This window comes from Dendropsophus ebraccatus, chromosome 9 (assembly GCF_027789765.1).
Source record: "Dendropsophus ebraccatus isolate aDenEbr1 chromosome 9, aDenEbr1.pat, whole genome shotgun sequence".
Classification (NCBI taxonomy): domain Eukaryota; kingdom Metazoa; phylum Chordata; class Amphibia; order Anura; family Hylidae; genus Dendropsophus; species Dendropsophus ebraccatus.
Genome location: NC_091462.1, coordinates 60,861,931 through 60,882,851, shown reverse-complemented (window position 1 = coordinate 60,882,851; position 20,921 = coordinate 60,861,931). Strand labels below are relative to the sequence as shown.

At 42.0% G+C, this 20,921-nt stretch overlaps 1 protein-coding gene across 4 annotated transcripts in view; it reads left to right on the top strand.

Annotated features, from left to right (window-relative positions):
* PTH2R (parathyroid hormone 2 receptor) overlaps window positions 1-20,921 on the top strand; it is a 264,780-nt gene that overhangs the window by 230,282 nt on the left and 13,577 nt on the right. For all 4 annotated transcript variants that reach the window (XM_069985313.1, XM_069985314.1, XM_069985312.1 and 1 more), the window contains 2 exons: window positions 4,078-4,216; window positions 11,232-11,273. In XM_069985313.1, coding sequence (XP_069841414.1) covers window positions 4,078-4,216; window positions 11,232-11,273 — 181 coding nt within the window. The remainder of the gene's footprint in view (window positions 1-4,077; window positions 4,217-11,231; window positions 11,274-20,921) is intronic.

Here is a 20,921-nt window from a genome sequence, read left to right as displayed (position 1 = left end):
TTAGACAACACCCTTCCACATCTCCCGTAGAGACCTCAGTGGGACACTGCAGTAGTACAAAGCTTACTACTTCTCTACCTGTTGTAATGATCCCCAGGTTCCCCATGAACCTCTATTTATTGGTCAACGTGGATATGTGAAAGCTGCAGTTAAACAATGACTTGGAGTCCCTTTACACTAAGAGATTTTTTTAAGCCAAAGCCAGGGACAGACTATAAACTGAGAACAAGTCATAAAGGAAATACTGGGATTTCTCCTCATTTCAAATAAATTCCTGGCTTTGGCTTTAAAAGTCTGTTAGATAAATCTGTGTAAAGGCATCCTTAGCAGGTCACTGCTCTGGAAAGTGTTTTACTGCAGTGGTAACATGTCTGTGTCAAAAGGGACCAGGAAGTTGATGCTACCGTCAGAATATGAGCTTCTGAGGAATAGTAAGGTGAGTGCTACTTCTTTATGAGTCAGAATTGGCAAGGCACTATAGCAGAAGCAGAAATACAGTAGGCCTCCCACCTAAATAAATAAAAAAAATAGCATACTCACCTGTCCTAATCCCCTGCAGCTTCTGTTCTAACGGTGTCAAGCCCCCAGTGCTCACTGCTGTTCCCTGGATTCTCCTTATCCTATTACACAAAATGATTATTGTTAATAGGGCCCTTACTCAGCCAGTCAGTGTACAAAGTGACCCACATCAGCCAGTGATTAGCTGAACAGGCATTTTCTGCAGGGTGAAAACATTGAGGCAGCGGGTAGCAGAGGAATTTGGGAGCCTAAAAGTGACAGCTGCAAGAAATCAGGGTAGGTGCATATAGAACAATATATAAAATTCAAATACTATTTACCCATATCTCATAATGACTTACATAATATGTTTAAGCTTAGTAAAATAAACTATATTAAACACATTTCCTTTTAATACAAACCCATTTGTGTATACTTATATTGTTAAATATCCAACAATGGCATAAAAAACACTCTAACGTTTTAATGTCTAAGGGTGACATTTAGAAGGTGTTATGCTTGTTACCTTACATTGTCCTCCCTCAACTGATAGTATTTACTTCATTGTTAAATGTTACAGATAATCTTTAAGGGTAACTTGGAAGCCAGCTTAATAGCATATATTATACTTTTAATAGGCCTATGGCAATAGTTTGTAATGCCGCTAGGATTTCAGAAAAAGTGAAAATCAATGTCAGCATTCCCAAGAGAAGCCGTAACTAGGATTGGTTTCTGGGAAACGGCTCAGTTCTGGCAGATATTTAATTCTGAGATGCTGGACTGAGAGTGGTAAAGCTTTACAAAAGCTGACAGGGGTGATCCCTTAACCTATATATACATTACTACTGGAAATAGGCATTCTTCTTCTGAGACATTTTCTTGCATCTCTCTTTCCCATGATCCTTTATATGATGGGAGGCCGGGAGTTTCGACTTCTAATAAAAGACAATATATTATAGATAGGACATGTGTTGGGAAAGATGAGGACATGAATACCTTTTCTAATTTAGGATAGAGTGGCTCTAAAACTCCTCCTAAATTTTGGTGAGTTAACAAAAGATAATAGTTGGTTAAATACTAACCGATAACTGATGGATTTAAGGAGCGTTTATTTTCCAAGATCAATGACAACGAAACCCCCCCAGGACCTGATAGGCTCTAATTGATGCCAATCTTATTATATTAGTCTAATTCCTCCCTGATGTACAAATTTGTTTGTGGAAAACTAAAACTGAGGTGATAGGTCCAATTGTTTTAGCTAACAGATCCCTCCTTAAATTTCTATCCCAGCAACTAAGAAATTCTTTCAAGAAAAAAGAATCTTGTGCGTTCTCCAACCTTTAACCTAAGGAATAACCTAAGGAAAGATATGAAGGAGGGGATGAATCATATGGCCCTCTATGGCCTCCCATTGTTTGGTCTCTCTGTGGAAAAGCCCATCCAGCAGGCGCAACAGGACCTATGCCATATGGTATAGCCTCGGATCTGGTGACCCGAGATCCCTTTTTTTCTTTAGTTGCATAAATATCACAATAAATAGAAACATAAGTTGAGTTGTCTCCTGCCCAATGGGAAGCACTCAAAGTCATTGATAAACAACTTGTAATGAGCATATATTATGGTATAGAGTACTCCTTTAGCTTTTAAGAGTCACCTGACACAGCACCCATATTATAGTTTTCCTGTAAACACCTCTAAATAAAAGAGTCTGGTGACTGCTGTAGTGGTGACGAGATAACATAAGACTTATGTTTCTGTAACACTGTATAGTGTCCTTTGAGTTACAAATAACCTTTTTGTAGATAGAGGTCCTCTAGCACATACAGTAGTAAGCAGTGTCCATTAGAATCCCCTTAAAAAAATAGTGACCAAACATTATCCTTTATAAAAGATGGCAGTAGCAATCACTGTTTTAGCATGTTTATAACACACTAAACCCTAACAAAACTAGCCCTAAAAATGACATGTGGCCAAGATGGCAGAACTTAACCACCTTACCAAAAAAGGTATACATAAAGGAAACAATAAGTGCCCAAAGGGTGCAATCCACATAAGGCTCTCTAAGTGGCCCTACTTGTAAAAACTCTCATGCAGGGCCAAGAGATAACCTTAACCTGTGGCCCATAAGACATGTAATCATCTTCTAAAAATTGGGCACCTGTGAATGTAGAGGCAGAAGATGGCAACACACCTTGCCTTATTATGGCAGCAGCCCACCATTCCCATGGCCCTAACATAGGGATGTATTTAACCTCCTCACCAGGTTTCAGTTATACATATAGTCCAGAAGTAGTCCCTTTTGATAGCGCTCCTGACAAAGAGTACGGCCATGTACTAGGCTTTCACAAAGCCATACCTTTTACATTTGATGAATTCCTGCACAGTTGCCTTCCTCCATTCAGGATATGCTTTTCCTGTATCCGGGTGCTCCACGCTTCCACCCCTGCTCCAAACCATGTACCATAGGTCAGGGGTGGAGTCGAAGGTGATGGAGAGGATTACAGCTTCAATGGGACTGCTGCATGCTCAGTTTGACCACCTCTCTGGGACTGCTGCACACTCACAGCTTGACAGCCCTTCTGGGACTGCTGCACATGCACTGCTTGATGGCCCCTCTGGGACTGCTGCCTCTCTTTGAAAGCAATGTTTTTTGTTGTGCCTGACCGTACGTTTTTTGTTGCAAAAGAATCCACGTAGTCCCAGTAGTGTAGCTGCCATAGTTTAGCTGTTTTAGTGCGATTCGTTCAAGACGAGAAACAGGAAAAAAAATACTTCCTGTTCATTCAAGAGGTTTTTTTCTTAAATAATAACAACACTTTTAGTTTGGTTTATCCGCAATGTTTGTTCCTAATTTGGTCAGTACTTTTAGCCAAAAAACAGGAGTAAATCCAATACACTCATTAAGGTGCCAATGTTCCCATTACGTTTTTTCTTTATGCCAGTTACATTCCTGGTTTCCTGAGTAGCAGCACCTGCCAAAATTCTTACTGAAACCTATGCCAGGTACGAGTGGGCATACATTTCAGTTTGTGACAGTTACTGATGCCTCAAAATTATTAATAGGCCATCACTTTTACCTGAAAGGGGCTTTCCCATCTCATAAAGATAGCTTCCCTGCCTCCTTCAACTTGTTTGCACTGCTGGAGGAGGTTGAAAAGTGCATCCAAAGTGCAGGAGTTGCACAAATTCACTGTTTAGGAAACTTCAGAAGCTTTGTGAACTGCTTAGTTTGTGGGGCTATGCTAATTGTGCAACTCCCATTAAGTTCAATGGAAGTTATGCAAATTGCATAACACCCATACTTTGGTTGTTTTTAGCTTCCTGACCACCTCCAGTGACCAGGAAGCCATTTTTATGAGATGGTATTACCTCTATAAGACCTGCATACATCATGCTGCTTTTTAATGAATACTGCCGTACATTAGGCTGAAAAGTTAATGTAGAATTTTATTTTAATTACATTTCTTATTAAAATTATAAAATATATATATATATATATATATATATATATATATATATATATATAAATACTTTTCTTTTTCACCTTAATATAATAATCCATTCATTTTTTGTTTTTAGGAAGCTAGCAAAATCTACATTAGTTCTCATTCTGGTCTTTGGTGTCCATTACATTGTCTTTGTGTGTTTACCGCACACTTTTACTGGTTTGGCCTGGGAAATTCGAATGCACTTTGAACTATTCTTCAACTCATTTCAGGTATTATGATATTTTATATGCATTTGTGTCATTGTTTTTATTCTGAACTTTAGCATCTGAAAGTTTAGTTACTGTTATTTACATTGACATGTTTTATTCCCAATATATTCCAAGATTGACAGGCAGATTATCCCAACTCATTAAACTGCACGAACAGCTTTATTCATCCAACTGTCTAGTAATCCTGAATACATTATGTAATTAAGTAATTTTCGTAAATACATCCAACAACAGATGGTCTACACAACTAATGAATACAATAGAAGCTGTCTCAAATGGTACAAATTGGTAGAAATTATCTACCTTTTAATATGCCTTTATTAGGGATTCTTTTACATTTACTACATCCTGCAAGCCTCTTCCTGTTTATTCTGTTTGTCATCAGGAACATGCCTGGGCAAACTGTAACACTGCCTATCCTATGTTGTTCCAGTACACAGCTGTAGTCATGTATAAGGAAACACTTATTGGATTGAAGGTTCACACCTGGTCAACTATTAGGCCAGGTTCACACTACGAAAGATACCGGCCATTCTGTGACCCGGACGTGTCACAGAATGGCCGCTGTCTGTGAAGATCATGCCAGATGAACTTCAATTCTATTGAATTAGGATGAGGGCACATCCGTGTGCACCCGCATCCCAATTCACCATAGCACACAGTGGAGAGTGTGAACAGTCAGTGGTGTGCGGATGATTTCAGTAACTGAAGAGTAGAAAAGAGATATCATTGCTACAAATAGATACAGAAAGGATGGGTAATATTTTGTTCAACTTGTAAATGTTTCACAGGGTACAGGGTGTTTTTTTTTTTTTTTTTTGCGTTTATCCATATGTACCACAATCTTAACTCTGAGAGAAATTCTGCTTGTCAAACATCTGTATAACTTTCTGTGGCAGCAGAAAAATCTCTGTGCTGGGGACAGACAATGGGATGAGATCCGTAGATCTGCGGGCAACAAACACCTGAACAGTATTTCTTTATGTTACAAGAATATTGAATCTACTGCACTTCTACTGAATATTGAATCCACACTCAGAGGTAAACGAAGTGAAGTGCTCAGATTGATCTGTGCTCTGCTCATCATTCCACTGGGCTGTCAGGGCTGCTTCATTCCCTGTGGCTCCATCCCGGGTACCAGGGAAAGCTGGATCCACTCCTGGGAAACTGGGAGAAGTTTCCTAGGATTGGATCCAGCTTTTCCCAGCATCCTGGGGGAAGTGGCAGGGAAAAGAGCTGCGCTGACAGCCCAGTTGCTTGATGAGCACAACGCAGATCAAATAAAGCACTTTGCTTTGTTTAAATCAGCGATTTGCTCTAATTAATATTCTGAAATGTAATCTACTTTTGGAATAATTTTTGGAATGTTTGCCTGAATTTTCATTGAAGAAAACTGGCAAAGACACTTGAATTTGTCATGCTTTTTGGAGGAACACTAAATGTATATTTAAAAAATCCTCCTGCACATTATTCCTTATATGCTATATTTAAAAAAAAAATCTGCTATATTTTCTGCTACCATGTAAGTTGAAGGGTTTTGCAAGAATTTACACAAATAAATATAAAAGTCTTTGGGGCAGATTTATCGAACTGGTGTAAAATAAATTTGCCTAAATTGCCCATAGCAACCAATCAGATTCCACCTCTTATTTTTCAAACATTTTGCAATGAATTAAAAGTGGAATCTGATTGGTTGCTAGGGTCAACTTAAGGCCCTATTCCACCAACAGATCTGACGACAGATTATCTGCCAAAGATATGAAGCCAAATCCAGGAACAGACTATAATCAGAGAACAGGTCATAAAAGAAAGCCTGGATTTCTCCTCTTTTCAGATAATCTGTAGACAGATCTATTGGTGGAATAGGGCCTTTAGACAATTCATCTTTACACCAGTTTGATAAATCTTCCCCTTTGTGAATGCATACAAAAATATCCCAACTTAGCTATTTTAGTGGTTTGTAAAGCTGTACTAAACCAGTAAGTCTTATTTATTCAACATCTTGTTTAAAAAGTTTTCCTTTTTATAAACAGTTTAAATCAACATCAAGAACACATCAGGAACACATAAATCATATACAGTGGTAACTTGGTTTAAGAGTAACTTGGATTAAGAGCCTTTTGCAAGAAGAGCTCACAGTTTTTCAAAGTTGTAACTTGATGTAAGAGCATTGTTTGGTTTAAGAGCTCATTGTACTGGGTGGGACGGCGAGTGGGGGCACAGTGGTGTCTACAGCTTTGTACTCTGACCCAGGAAGTCTCCCTCAACTTCCAAAACATGGTAGATCCACTTCAGGCTGCGGCTTACATCAGGGGAAAGGACTGTGGAGGTAATCTCTTTATAGCTGTAACCCCTCTCTCCCTGGACAGAGAGGGCTGCATGTGCCCACATCTGCCCTTCTCATTGGTCCATGCTCTATGCAGTTTATGTCAGCCCTTGTATTTACCATCCTCTCCATTCCTGCTATAATGTGCCTGCACTTACACTCAGTTATACCCACTGGTGCTATAATGTACTTGCACTTACACTCAGCCATTCAAACTGCTGTATATAAAGTTTCTGTCTCTGTCCTCCTGCACACCTCTGTGATTCTCACTTTCTGATTGGTTCATGCTGAATACACACCCCTTTCCAAAACCATTAATATTGAAATTGTAATTTTCATATACCTCTTGCATCACAAACTTTCCTTAAAATATATCGCTTTTATTATGCATTTTCTTGTTTAAAACAAACAAATAAACATTAAGCTAGGACATTAAGCTATATATTGTATTGCTTGCGTGTTTACAATTGTAAAAAGATCCAATAACGCATTACTATTTTTATAATGTTAGTCATTTATATAGAGCTAATATATTCTGCAGCTGTATACAGATTGTATTGATCCCTTCCCCACTGGGGCTCTCAATCAGAATTTCAAATTAATCTATCACTCTATATTTAGAGTATGAAAAGAAAGATGAGAAGTAGAATATTCAAGCTTTGTGCAGATGATGTTTTGGGTCAGATGAAAACCTTGGACCCCAGGCATTGGAAGGCAATAGAGTTAATTACTAAGGCACCATTCTGCATAAAAAGTGTTAGTATTAGGAGTTCGAAAACACTAGCTGAGTATATTAAAACAACATATGACCTACTGAAATGTGACAGTTCCAGTGTACAGTAGACTGGAGAAACTGGTTTATTTGAATGATATCACACAGTCAGGTTGTCATGACTGTACCTGATACACCCTTGGCCTCGAACTCAGGCCACCCGCTAAGTACTTTGCCGTTTTTATTTATTCTGGTTTGCCATTGACTCTGTTTATTGCCCAGTTTCTTTGTACTAGTATCTGCCTCTCCTGGTTTGACCCCAGCTTGCTGACCACCCGCCATTGTGTATTTTTTGTCTTTGTCTTGTAATTGTCTCATATTTGTCTTGTGTCCTGTTAAACCTATTTTAGCATAGGGAACACCTTCAAGTTGTCTTGTGTCGCTTAGGATACATTAAGGCAAGTAGGCAGGGACAGTGGGCATGGGACAGCATCAGGGTTGCAATTGTCTCTGTGTCTTCTGTGTGTACCCTGACCTGTCCTGACACAGTTCATTTAGATAAACTATTTTTTTTTAGGGTTGTATGCACAATACAGTACATTAAATTACATAGAAATACAGCTGTTATGATTACAGACAGAACAGGAAGTCTCAGCTTCAGGTTTTATGCCTAGTGGCCAAAAATTTATGAACAAGAATTACACAATAGGTCATTTTTCGATAGCATTTTCCCTTTAAATGTCCAGTGCGCCTCTGTCCTATAAGTACTGCTTGACTGTTTTCAGCAGTTATAAGCACTTGTGAGTAACTGAAGTCTCCCCAATGCAAATGCTAGTTGCTTAGATATTGTGTATTTTCTAGGACTCCAAAGTATGGTATTAGCGAATTGGAATATGTTAAAAAAAATAATTTGTATACAGGTTTTAGATCAAAGTATGTGTAAATATGGTTGGTAGCTGGATCTCTATTATGATTATTTGAATGCACTGGAACAACTGACCTGTGATGCACTAGCATGTTAATTTTCTGTGTAGTCTGTCCGCTGGGACTTTGGTATATAGGCCTCCCATATAAGGCAGCTCTACCTGATCCTTGGTGTTTTCCATTAGTGGAGGTGTTCTGAATCTGTTCAGTGCCTGACCCATACCTGTTCTCTTGACTATAACCTGTGCCTTCTGCCTCGTCTCTCTTACCTGTATTTATCTTTGCTACTTTGCTCTCTGCCCTACTCCTGCCCTTTGGTTCCTTGTGGCAGTGTCTTCTGGTCTTTTGAGTCATCTGCTATCCACTCCAAGATCACTCGTAATTAAACTGCCTGGTTTGCTTTAGCAATTAAGTCCAGCTTCTTCATCCTGGAAATGGATAAAGTGTAAAAACTAGTGATGAGTGAACATGCTCGTCCGAGCTTGGTACTCGTTCGAGCATTAAGGTACTCAATGGTACTCGTTACTCGGACGAGCATCTTGCGATACTCAAGAAAATCTCTTCATCTGTTTCCTGTAAGTTTGGGCGCTATTTCTCAGCCAATAAACATGCAGGAGACTCTTTGGTCCTGCATCCTGCGATCACGTGGGACCCATACATGTCGATAGCAGCGATTGGTTGGCCAGATCAGATGACCCTGACCTATAAAAATCACGGCCGGTATTGCTCGCTTCAGACGTATGCTGGAAGAGATTAGGGACAGAGCTGCTGGTCAGGGAGAGCGTTAGGGAGGGCATTAGCGTTCAATTAGGCAGGGAATACTAGCAAAACAACCAAACAGCCCTTGTAAGGGCTTCAATTTGTTTTTAAATTGTATTACTACAGACTGCTGGCTGGGACTTGCAGTGCAGCTACCACGATTTTAGCAGCACACTGTGGTGATCGGCTGCTGGCAGAAAGGGGACATTAGGTGTTGCACACAGACCCCCTAAGAAGTGCTCAGTAGTATTTTATCGGGCCCGCCACTATATTTTCTGATTTCTTTATTTCTTACACAAGGCATATGTAAGTTCACAACTGCTTCCACAGTGTAAAGGGGGTGTCACAGAGTGTATATAGGTGCAGCCACCAACAGATTGTATCTCACAGCCCCACAAAAACTATTGGGACCACTAGTATATTTCTAGATTTCTGAATTTCTTACTCAAGCCATATTTAAGTTTACTACTGCTTGCAGAGTGTAAAGGGGGTGTCACAGAGTGTATTGGTGCAGCCACCACTAAATTGTATCTCACAGCCCCCAAAAAACTTTTGGGACCACTAGTATATTTCCAGATTTCTGTCTTTATTACTCAAGCCATATTGAAGTTCACTTCCTTGGATTTTGTAGTAGCCTTTTTGAAGGCAGGATTGACCAGGTCTTTTTAATAGACAGGCTACCACACTTGCCTCTCTTAGAGACTCTTTAAAGGATTAAAAGTGTATTCATTCGATCAGAAGACTGTATTGTTATTCTTCATCCCTACCTCCAAAGATATGCCTCTCACGCACAACTGCACGAGGAGGTGAGGCTAAATCTAGCCATAATCTGGCTATTTTTATTGGATTATTGTTTTGTCCATCTTGGTCTAGGTCTGTAGTCTGCAGGCTGGGTAAGTTGGCAAGTTTCTGGGTGGTTCATATGCTACCTCTGTTTTTAATGGTTCTCTGTGTCCTCACCCCCATGCTGTGTCAGGCTAAATTTTGGGGTAGTTCATATGCTACCTCTGTTTTTAATGGTTCTGTGTGTCCTCACCACCATGCTGTGTCTGGCCTAATTTTAAATTTTCTCTGTTTCCTGACTGCCATGCTCTGATGTCACTACGTCTGCGGAGGAGCGGGACTGGTTGCTGGGGGCCCGCTGATCGTGTCCCCTGCAATCAGCCAGCTGTGCTGTCTTTTTTTTGTGTAGCCGCGGCCAGGGCATCACCACCACCGGTTGATCAGCATCAGGTATACCCTTGATGGTGACTGACAGCTGGCCTAGCCAGTTAGCTGTCAGCACCTAGGTTTGTGTCCATTATAAATCCCAGCCCCTGGCCTCACTCTAATTTTTTGGGAGGCTCACTTGCTTCCTCACTCACTTTTAATGGTTCTCACTGCCATGCTGTGTCTGGCCTAATTTTTGGGAGGCTCACTGGCTACCGCTTCTACCTTGATCACTCTGTCCTCACCCCCAGGCTAAATTTTGGGGCGGTTCATATGCTACCTCTGTTTTTAATGGTTCTCTGTGTATTCACAGCCATGCTGTGTCAGGCAAAGTTTTTGGGTGGTTCATCATATGCTACCTCTGTTTTAACCAGGCTGTTGCCCAGAATTTGGCGTAATGGTGCGATTAGGCAGCCTCAGAGGCATCCATACATGCTGCCCCTGCTGTTTCCTGTGCATTTCCGTTGTGTTTCCATCATTTTCTGAGGTTGACAGGTTTTCACACGACCTTCCCTCTACCAAACTTGGGTCCCCTGCAAAAATGCTCGAGTTTCCCATTGACTTTAATGGGGTTTGTTACTCGAAACGAGCACTCGAGTATCGGGAGATATTCGTCTCGAGTAACGAGAACCCGCGCATTTTAGTACTCGCTCATCACTAGTAATGACCCTGAAGTAGGGACCAAGATAGTATATAGACCCCATTCACAAGTTTGGCACAAAGTTAAACTGGAGCGGTACCAGGTACCACAGTGGGTCCCCATCCACAACCTGATCCCTAAGTGAAGATGAAATCCATCTATTTTCTCTCTCTGCTCTATGGATTCTGTTAGTGATTTTTTTGTAAATAAACAATTATGAAGGTGGGGGAGAAGGAAAGAGCCTGATAAGTTAAGAATTTCTTCTGTTATAAGGATATAAAATTTCATGATATTAGTTGTTCCATTACTCTAATCTATAAGCCATTGCTTATAGCCGGAATTGAACTGTAATTTAAATGGCAAATAATATAAATATAAACTCAATAAACATTGAAAGCTCAAAATATATTATCTTTCTTATAACTATCATTTTATTTTCCCACAGGGTTTTTTTGTATCAATAATCTATTGTTACTGCAATGGAGAGGTAAGTTGCATGTCACAAAATTGATTTAACTATAAATATTGCTTTTACCTTAAAGAAATAAAAGGATTAGTTGAGGAGAAAATCAATGGTGAGAAATACACATGTAAAAGAAACAATAAATAATTGAAGTTGACATTTAAACTACAAAACAGGGAGGCAGTAAAGAAGCACTAAAAATCTATGAGGAAAAAGAATAGATATGGGGGTTGGGGGCTGGCAACACAGATACAAATTGCTTTATGGTGCGTTCACACCTACAGGATCTGCAGCTGATTTTCTGCAGCAGATTTCATTTAAATAACTGAACACAGCATCAAATCTGCTGCAGATCTGCTGCAGATCCTGTAGGTGTGAACGCACCATAAAGCAATTTGTATTTGTGTTAACAGCCCCCAACGAGTGTAAAACAAACACTAAAATATTATTTAACTAAATATAGATTAAAAAAAAGTGTTGGCCCTTTAAAAGGTAATGAATTATAGAGGGATGTCAGGAGAAAGAGAACCTTTTAAACATATTTTTCTACACTACATTCACAGAAGCAAATGAAATGTCAGGTGAAATGTAGGGGGATAAGGTAAGCTCTCCATTAAATGTCGCCAGCGTAACCAAGATAGAAATGAAGGTTTTCCTTAAAGGGGTACTCCAACATTGATAAGTAAAATCCCCAATCAATCAATCAATCAATCAATCAATCATAAACATAGTTTTTACATTTACCATCCCTCCGGAGTCTGTCTCCATTTGAATTTCCTGCTTTTTGCAGGTCCCTGAAGCTCCAGTTGGTGTTTTCATTTTTTTTTTCTTTACTTCCTGGTTTGGGCTTTCCCATGATGCACTTTGTCTCATGTGATGTCTAACTGACTCTGTAAAACTGTTAGATGGCTTACATCTTGTTTAGCCAATCAGAGCTAAACAACCTGAGTCATCTGACAAAGGGAGGCTGGCTTAACAGGGCTTAGACCAGTTTCCCTCTTGATGAGGTCATTGTCACAAAATGGCTGCCACAGAAAAGCCTGGGGTCAACAGTCATTAGGTAAGAATGAGTTTACTTCACTTCCTGGTGGGGGGTAAAAGATAGGAAAGGGGGCAGATAGGTTATTGAAGCATATTTTAAAGTTATATAACTTTGTAATGTGTTTCAATTACTGGGAAAAAGCTTTTCATTGGAGTACCCTTTTAAAATGAGATCATATAGATTATAACAGATCATATAATAGAGAGTCTTAATGAAAATAAATCTATAACTAACATAAGCATGGGAAAGAAGAAGAAAAAATACAAGGCAGAGTGCCTCATAGGGTGACACAGTATAGCACTTTAAAAATATTTGTTGCACACATCAAGGTTTCGGCCCACCTGATGTGGTTGTAAACAGTCACAACCACTACAAGACGCACATGTAAGACCAAATAAATGCTGGACGCTGCTGGAAGTCATCCACCGTCACCCGTCCGGGTACAGAAATTCAGGTACAATGTCCAAACAAAAAGGAGATACCTCCGTGCAGGCCACTTAAACTAGTAGCAACTGTTTATTTTTTTAGAATAATAAAGTACATATCCACAGGTAATGCATTTCTTGAGCACTGGGCTCCCTTTCTCAAACCTCAAGGATATACAAGGACACTCAGCACATGCTGGTATATATATTTATACACATACCAGTTCAAATTAATGAACTGTGAATAGTGTGGTTCCGGCACTCCAAAAATGAATTTAAAAAAATGTTTTACTTTATTTAAACCATAATATTAAAAACAGCTGAACAAATCATGCTGCATGGCCAGGTAGATTGACGCGTTTCACGCATGTGCGCTTAGTCATAATTTAGTGGTGAGTGTGCAAACGTGAGTTTAAAAGCAAGTTACGGCCAATAGAAATGTTCCCAATGCAGGTGTTTGCGAGTGGGATGAGTGCGTGCACTTAACCATGAGACTGTGTGATTGCACTCCCAAGTGATCAAGCTGCTAGTTCACATTGTGATATATTTTATTATATTAATATGTATGTTTGAAGCCGCTATCGCAACATCTTTAATGGATGGAGACTCACAAGAGCGCGTTTGAAGCTGTATTCTACACGATCTGTGTGGATAAGTGAAATTAAATTCTACATGGTACAAATGTCGCGTGTTATGAATACTAACTTATGCGCTAAGTGGAGGAGAAATGAACTGGAATGTGTATGTATATGTTGACCCTAGTTATCACAAATGAAAAGATAGAAAATGTACAAGATATGAGTACACACAAGATTGCATGTATAAATATGAAAAAATTTTCAAGGCGGGGGCCTTGTTTTCTACGCATGTGCTGACTGATTGTTTTTACCGAGTGGAATGTTGGAACCAGATCCGGCTGTAGCATAAAATGCAACCTTTATTATTCCTTTGGATATGTATTTTCTATTACTGTAAAAGGACTATATAGAAGCGCCATCCTTGTTCAAGTGGACTTTGTATATAGAGATTTTTAATGGAGCACAGACACTGTGATGCACAGATACTTTACACACAGTGGGTGGAACTGAGGTGCTCACATGATTGATCACATGTACTGGAGTATACATGCCCACGTGTGGGCAGTGCTTCTCCTACAACACTGACATCATTACTTTCTAAAACAGGTGTATTCAATTTGTAATTTGTTGTAACCAATCACTTTGTCACTAAGATGTATTTAATCCCTGTATGAGTTTCACATTTCACGCTTGAAAAAGGCAGCGCAAGGCTGCTGAAACGTCGTGTCACTGGAGTGCTGTAACATGAATTTGCTGTGAATAAACACTGAACTTTTTTCACCGTTACTTGGTGTGCCATGGACTATCGTCTACTACTTATATCGGTCCCCATCAGGACTCGGACCGCTGGCACCCACCGTGTTTGATGAGCAGTGCCGCTTATCCTGTCTTGTTTCTAGATAGATAGATAGATAGATAGGAGATAGATAGATAGATAGATAGATAGATAGATAGGAGACAGGAGATAGATAGATAGATAGATAGATAGATAGATAGATAGATAGATAGATTGATAGATAATAGATAGACAGATAGATTTTTCTAATGTTAAGCCCTTTTACTTTTTTTGTGGTTCTATATTTCAGATGTAGAAAGCCTCTTACACTGCTCTTTATCCTTATTCACTATAAGTAATGTAGAAGAATATACCTTTTATTATTCAGAAATCCTTGTCACCTGCTGAGGTTCCCTATGAGTAACATAACCGGTTGGGGACCCACTCAGACTCACTCGCCCCCCCTAGGCTGAGCCCCTAGCTACACCCCTGGTAAAAATACAAGGCATGATCACTCTGCAGCTACTGTTTAAAGGGAATGTGTCGCCAAGTAAAACATTTTTTTGAAAGTGTTAAAAGTGAATTTGTTAATTTTTTTTGTTAATTTATATGTGTTTTTTATTTTTTTTACATGTAAGGAAATATGAAAAATTAACGATCGAATTTTCCATATTTCCCAGTGATGGCCACCAGGGGGAGCTCCAGCAGGAAACTGCTGGTAAAAGCAGCCTGAAATAGGAATGCTGAAAAAAAGAGGCAGTCCCTGCTCAGCTGCTGTGACATCATCACCTCCCCCCTCTTTTCACAAAAGAACAAAGAGGGGAAAGGTGATATTATGTGTACTGTTGGGCATCGCCATTTTGTTGTTGTCTGCACAGCAGTACAGCCAGAAGAAGCATGTGACACTGCGGACACCAGAGAACAATAGCCTGTACTCTCCTGTGTGTCTGTCTATCTATCTATCTAGCCTACCTGTGCAATGTGTGACACAGCAGACACCAGCAAACACTAGCCTGTATATTATATATATATATATATATATATATATATATATATATATATATATATATATATATATAGTGGTGCCTTGGATTACGAGCATAATTCGTTCCGGGACAGTGCTTGTAATCCAAATCCGCTTTTAAACCAAAGCAAATTTTCCCATAAGAATTCATAGAAATGCAGACAATTGGTTCCACACCCCAAAATAATGATATATTATTCTGAATAAGATGTAAAACTAATGAAACAAACATTCAGAAACAGCAGAATATGTGATATTATAAGTTACTGTACAGTAATGGAGAGGATGGGAAACACAAGGGCGGACAGAGACTGCAGGGAGCAGGAAGGAATGAGCCGGACATATGTGGGCACATACATGCAGCACTCTCTGTCCGGGGAGAGAGGGGTTACAGCTATGCAGAGATTACCCCCACAGTCCTGTCCCCTGATGCAAGCCCCAGCCTGAAGTGGATCTGCTATGATTTGGAAGATGAGGGAGACTTCTTGGGTCAGAGTACAGGGCTGTAGACCCCGCTATGCAGAACATTCCCCTCCTCCACTCGCACTCCCAACCAGTACAGGGAGCTCTTAAACCAAAGCAATGCTCTTAAACCAAGTCAGAATTTTGAAAAGACTGTGAGCTCTTAAACCAAAATGCTCTTAAACAAAGTTACTCTTAAACCAAGGTACCACTGTATATGTGTATATATATATATATGTATGTGTATATATATATATATATATATATATATATATATGTATGTGTATATATATATATGTATGTGTATATATATATATATATATATATATATATATGTACAGGTTAGTGTTCGCTGGTGTCCGCTGTGTCACACATTGCACAGGTAGGCGGGATATAGAGACAGGGGGTAGAGGCTGGGGTGACGGGAGGGAGAGGCTGGGGTGACGGGGCAGAGGGAGGCTGGAGAGATAGGGGGGAGGGAGGCTGGGGTGACGGGGGGCAGGGAGGCTGGGGTGACGGGGGGCAGGGAGGCTGGGGTGACGGGGGGCAGGGAGGCTGGGGTGACGGGGGGGGGGGGAAGCTGATATGGCAGAAGGAGCAACTGGGGGGGGGGGGCGGGGAAAAGTAGGGGGCACAGGGAGAAGGCACGGTAGAGGCAGGCTGGTTCCCCCCAGAACAGTTACAGGAGGTGGTGGGGGTGAGAGGAGGTGAAGGGGAGAGAGGAGAAGATGATGGGGGTGACAGAGAGGTGAGGGGATGATGGGGGTGATATAGGAGGTGAGGGGATGATGGGGGTGATAGAGAGGATGATGGGGGTGACAGAGGAGGTGAGGGGATGATGGGGGTGATAGAGGAGGTGAGGGGATGATAGAGGAGGTGAGGGGATGATGGGGGTGATAGAGGAGGTGAGAGGATGATGGGGGTGACAGAGGAGGTGAGGGGATGATGGGGGTGATAGAGGAGGTGAGGGGATGATAGAGGAGGTGAGGGGATGATGGGGGTGATAGAGGAGGTGAGGGGATGATGGGGGTGATAGAGGAGGTGAGGGGATGATGGGGGTGATAGAGGAGGTGAGGGGATGATAGAGGAGGTGAGGGGATGATGGGGGTGATAGAGGAGGTGAGGGGATGATGGGGGTGATAGAGGAGGTGAGGGGATGATAGAGGAGGTGAGGGGATGATGGGGGTGATAGAGGAGGTGAGGGGATGATAGAGGAGGTGAGGGGATGATGGGGGTGATAGAGGAGGTGAGGGGATGATGGGGGTGATAGAGGAGGTGAGGGGATGATGGGGGTGATAGAGGAGGTGAGGGGATGATGGGGGTGATAGAGGAGGTGAGGGGATGATAGAGGAGGTGAGGGGATGATGGGGGTGATAGAGGAGGTGAGGGGATGATGGGGGTGATAGAGGAGGTGAGGGGATGATGGGGGTGATAGAGGAGGTGAGGGGATGATGGGGGTGATAGAGGAGGTGAGGGGATGATAGAGGAGGTGAGGGGATGATGGGGGTGATAGAGGAGGTGAGGGGATGATGGGGGTGATAGAGGAGGTGAGGGGATGATGGGGGTGATAGAGGAGGTGAGGGGATGATAGAGGAGGTGAGGGGATGATGGGGGTGATAGAGGAGGTGAGGGGATGATGGGGGTGATAGAGGAGGTGAGGGGATGATAGAGGAGGTGAGGGGATGATGGGGGTGATAGAGGAGGTGAGGGGATGATAGAGGAGGTGAGGGGATGATAGAGGAGGTGAGGGGATGATAGAGGAGTTGAGGGGATGATAGAGGAGGTGAGGGGGTGACAGAGGAGGGGATGATGGGGGTGATAGAGGAGGTGAGGGGATGAGGGGGTGACAGAGGAGGGGATGATGGGGGTGACAGAGGAGGTGAGGGGATGATGGGGATGATAGAGGAGTTGAGGGGATGATAGAGGAGGTGAGGGGATGATGGGGGTGACAGAGGAGGGGATGATGGGGGTGATAGAGGAGGTGAGGGGATGATGGGGCATCGGGGGGTCTAATCGGGGCAGAAAAATCCTATTCAGACCTGAGAGGGATCCGGCCAGCTGTCAGTGAACCGGGCCGGCGAGGACTGGTGGTGCGCGGGGCTCCCCCGCTCCGGGCTGTGACAGGATTGAAATGCGGCCTGGGAGATGGGGCAGCCCCGGCGTCCACCGCCCGCCGCCGCCGCCGCTGTTTCCACCTGGTGGCCCTGGACGCCGGGGCTGCCCCATCTCCCAGGCCGCATTTCAATCCTGTCACAGCCCGGAGCGGGGGAGCCCCGCGCACCACCAGTCCTCGCCGGCCCGGTTCACTGACAGCTGGCCGGATCCCTCTCAGGTCTGAATAGGATTTTTCTGCCCCGATTAGACCCCCCGATGCCCCATCATCCCCTCACCTCCTCTCTGCCCCCATCGCTCTCGGGTCCGGCAGCCGCAGGGGGGACAGCATGCAGCAGACGCTGCTGTGCCCTGCTCCCCCTGCCATCAGCCTTACTCTCTCCATCTTCCCCCCGCAGCATCTCCAAGCCCGTTCCCCCACAGAACGCTGCTGAGCTGCTGCTGGGGGAAAGAAGGAGAGAGCTGCGGTGACTGGTGCCGGGACATTGCTGGGTGATAGCAATGTCCCGGCACCCAAAGCAAAAGTTTATTAAATTTCTCCCCCTCCGGCGTGGGGGCGGGGGGGAGAGAGAGCTGCACACAGTTCTCCTGTCCACTCACTGTGCGGTCTCTCTCTCCTCCCCGGTTCTCGGGCTGGGACCTCAAGAAAATGGCGCCGCCACCCGCCCCATGTACTGTAGCTGTGTACTGCGCATGTCTATGCACATGCGCAGCACACAGTGACGGAGCCTCCAGTGAAGTGAACCAGACGGACTCCGTCGGTTCACTTCAATGATGTGGAGGTGCCGTATAGTGTCTGTGTGTGTGTCGTGAAATGACGTCACACACAGACACTATAAACATGGCAGCCCCCTGTGCAGCAATACATTTTAGAAAAAAATACTGAAACACTACATTAAAAAAAAAAAAAAACATCCTACAGACTTATTTATACTTATTACTTTTCATTAAAAAATTATCAAAAACGTGACACTGTCCCTTTAAAGAAGAAGTCCGGTGAAAAATGTTATTAAAGTATTGTATTGCCCCCCAAACGTTATACAAATTACCAATATACACTTATTACACCTGCTTATAAAGTGTTTTTTTCCCTGCACTTACTACTGCATCAAGGCTTCACTTCCTGGATAAAATGGTGATGTCACGACCCAACTCCCAGAGCTGTGCGGGCTGTGGCTGCTGGAGAGGATGATGGCAGAGGGATGCTCAGTGTCCCTCCAGTGCCCTGTGTCCCCCTGCCATCATCCTCTCCAGCAGCCACAGCCCGCACAGCTCTGAGAGTCGGGTCGTGACATCACCATTTTATCCAGGAAGTGAAACCTTGATGCAGTAGTAAGTGCAGGGAAAAAAGCACTTTACAAGCATTTCCCGTAATAGGTGTATATTGGTGATTTGTATAACTTTTGGGATGCAATACAATACTTTAATAAAAAATTTTGCGGACTTCTCCTTTAACAAACATCATACTAACTCAGATCATTATATATACAGATTGGTATGGTGTAATGAATACTGAATGTATTTTAGAGGCAGGAGGTCCCTAGCACCATATCAATCTGTATATATAATGATTTATTTATTTTGATCTGAGTTAGTATGATGTATGTTAAGCAGTAGCTGTAGAGTGATCGTGCCTTGTGTTTTTACCTGACAGGACCTGCAGCACACTCTGGTTGCTATGGCTTCGGCCAGAGAGAGCATATGCAAAGGCCCTACCATGATAAATAGGATGGATACTTGCTGCCATGTAAGTGTTACACATGCTAATCTGTTTTTATATTGTTTTATATCTTGTAAGAGTTTAGTTTGGAGATTTCTTTGTAATAGCCAATGATGGGGTTGATTTATTTATATTTTGATGATGTGGAAATTGTTAAATAATCGTCATTGATGTGTATTGGACTTCGGGGTTAACTTGTACTGATATATATATATATATATATATATATATATATATATATATATACCAGCATGTGCTGAGTGTCCTTGTATATCCTTGAGGTTTGAGAAAGAGAGCCTAGTGGATATGTACTTTATTATTTAAAAAAGTTGCTACTAGTTTAAGCAGTCTGCACGGAGGTATCTCCTTTTTGTTTGGACATTGTAACATAAGCATGGGTTTAGGAGGAATCAGTTCTGTGAAACTAATCAGAAGCAGAAGCAGGGAGAGCTATCCATAGTGATAGTTCCTAATTTTACCAAAACATTTTATACAGTGCCACATAAAAGTATGATGCCAGTGGTAGATAAAGTCTAAAATATACCCCGGGCTGTTCATTGACCCCTTATTGGGGGGGGGGGGGGGTTGGTGAGGGGTCATCAAGGTTAGTTTTACCATAGGGTGAACAGAGTAAATACAACAACACCCCCCACCCCCCACCCCCACCCCCGAATGGGAAAAAAATGTTTTTGTTTTTCAATATCACTGTTCAAAAAATTTTTTTCCAGTTCACAGAATATTTTATGGAAAAAATTAAGTCTGTCAATGCAAAATGCAATGGTGTCGCAGAAAATAAGGGATTATGTGGGTCTGTAGGCGAAAAAAATGCAAGTGTTATGGCCGTTTAATCAGAAGGAGTAAAAAGCAAAAGTGGCTTTGTCCATAAGGGCTTAAACTTGGGCCCCCACTGTTACACTAAAGTGATATTCTGAGCAATTTGAGGCCTTGAATTTGTGCAACTAATAGTATTTTTAGAAAACGCTCTTCATTTTACCAGGAAATGTACTGTGAAACAGAAAAAAGGGGTCTGTAGTTTTACTAACTTTAAACTTTAAACTGGACTCTGATGTATTTATTTCAGTCAGCTTACTGAGAGTAGTATTTGTCTTTTAGTATTATAAAGAACGCTTAAGAAATGTGTGAAATTTGAAGTATTAGCTTGATGTTCTATTTCCAGAATTCTATACATAGATTTCCTAGGCATTCTATGCAATGACTACACATTTACACATTGGAACATATTTATGAGATATAAGCTGGCTTTAGCCACCTGCAAGAGAGTGGTATATGCTGTTAGTTCAGGTCAGTAGACCTAAAGTGGGCCTGGGACTTCGGGCTATTTAACAGGGTATTTGAGTCAAAACGAGTATTTTGTTTCTCGAGATGATCTTCTCCAGGTTTTGCTTCGATGGCTAGTCACATGTAGTTTGCAAAACAACTACTTGTTTGTGGAATTTCACAATTAAAAAAAGCAGTGTGCTCAAAAAAACGCATTGTAACCACATGAAGGTTGCAGTAAAAATGTCATGCTGTT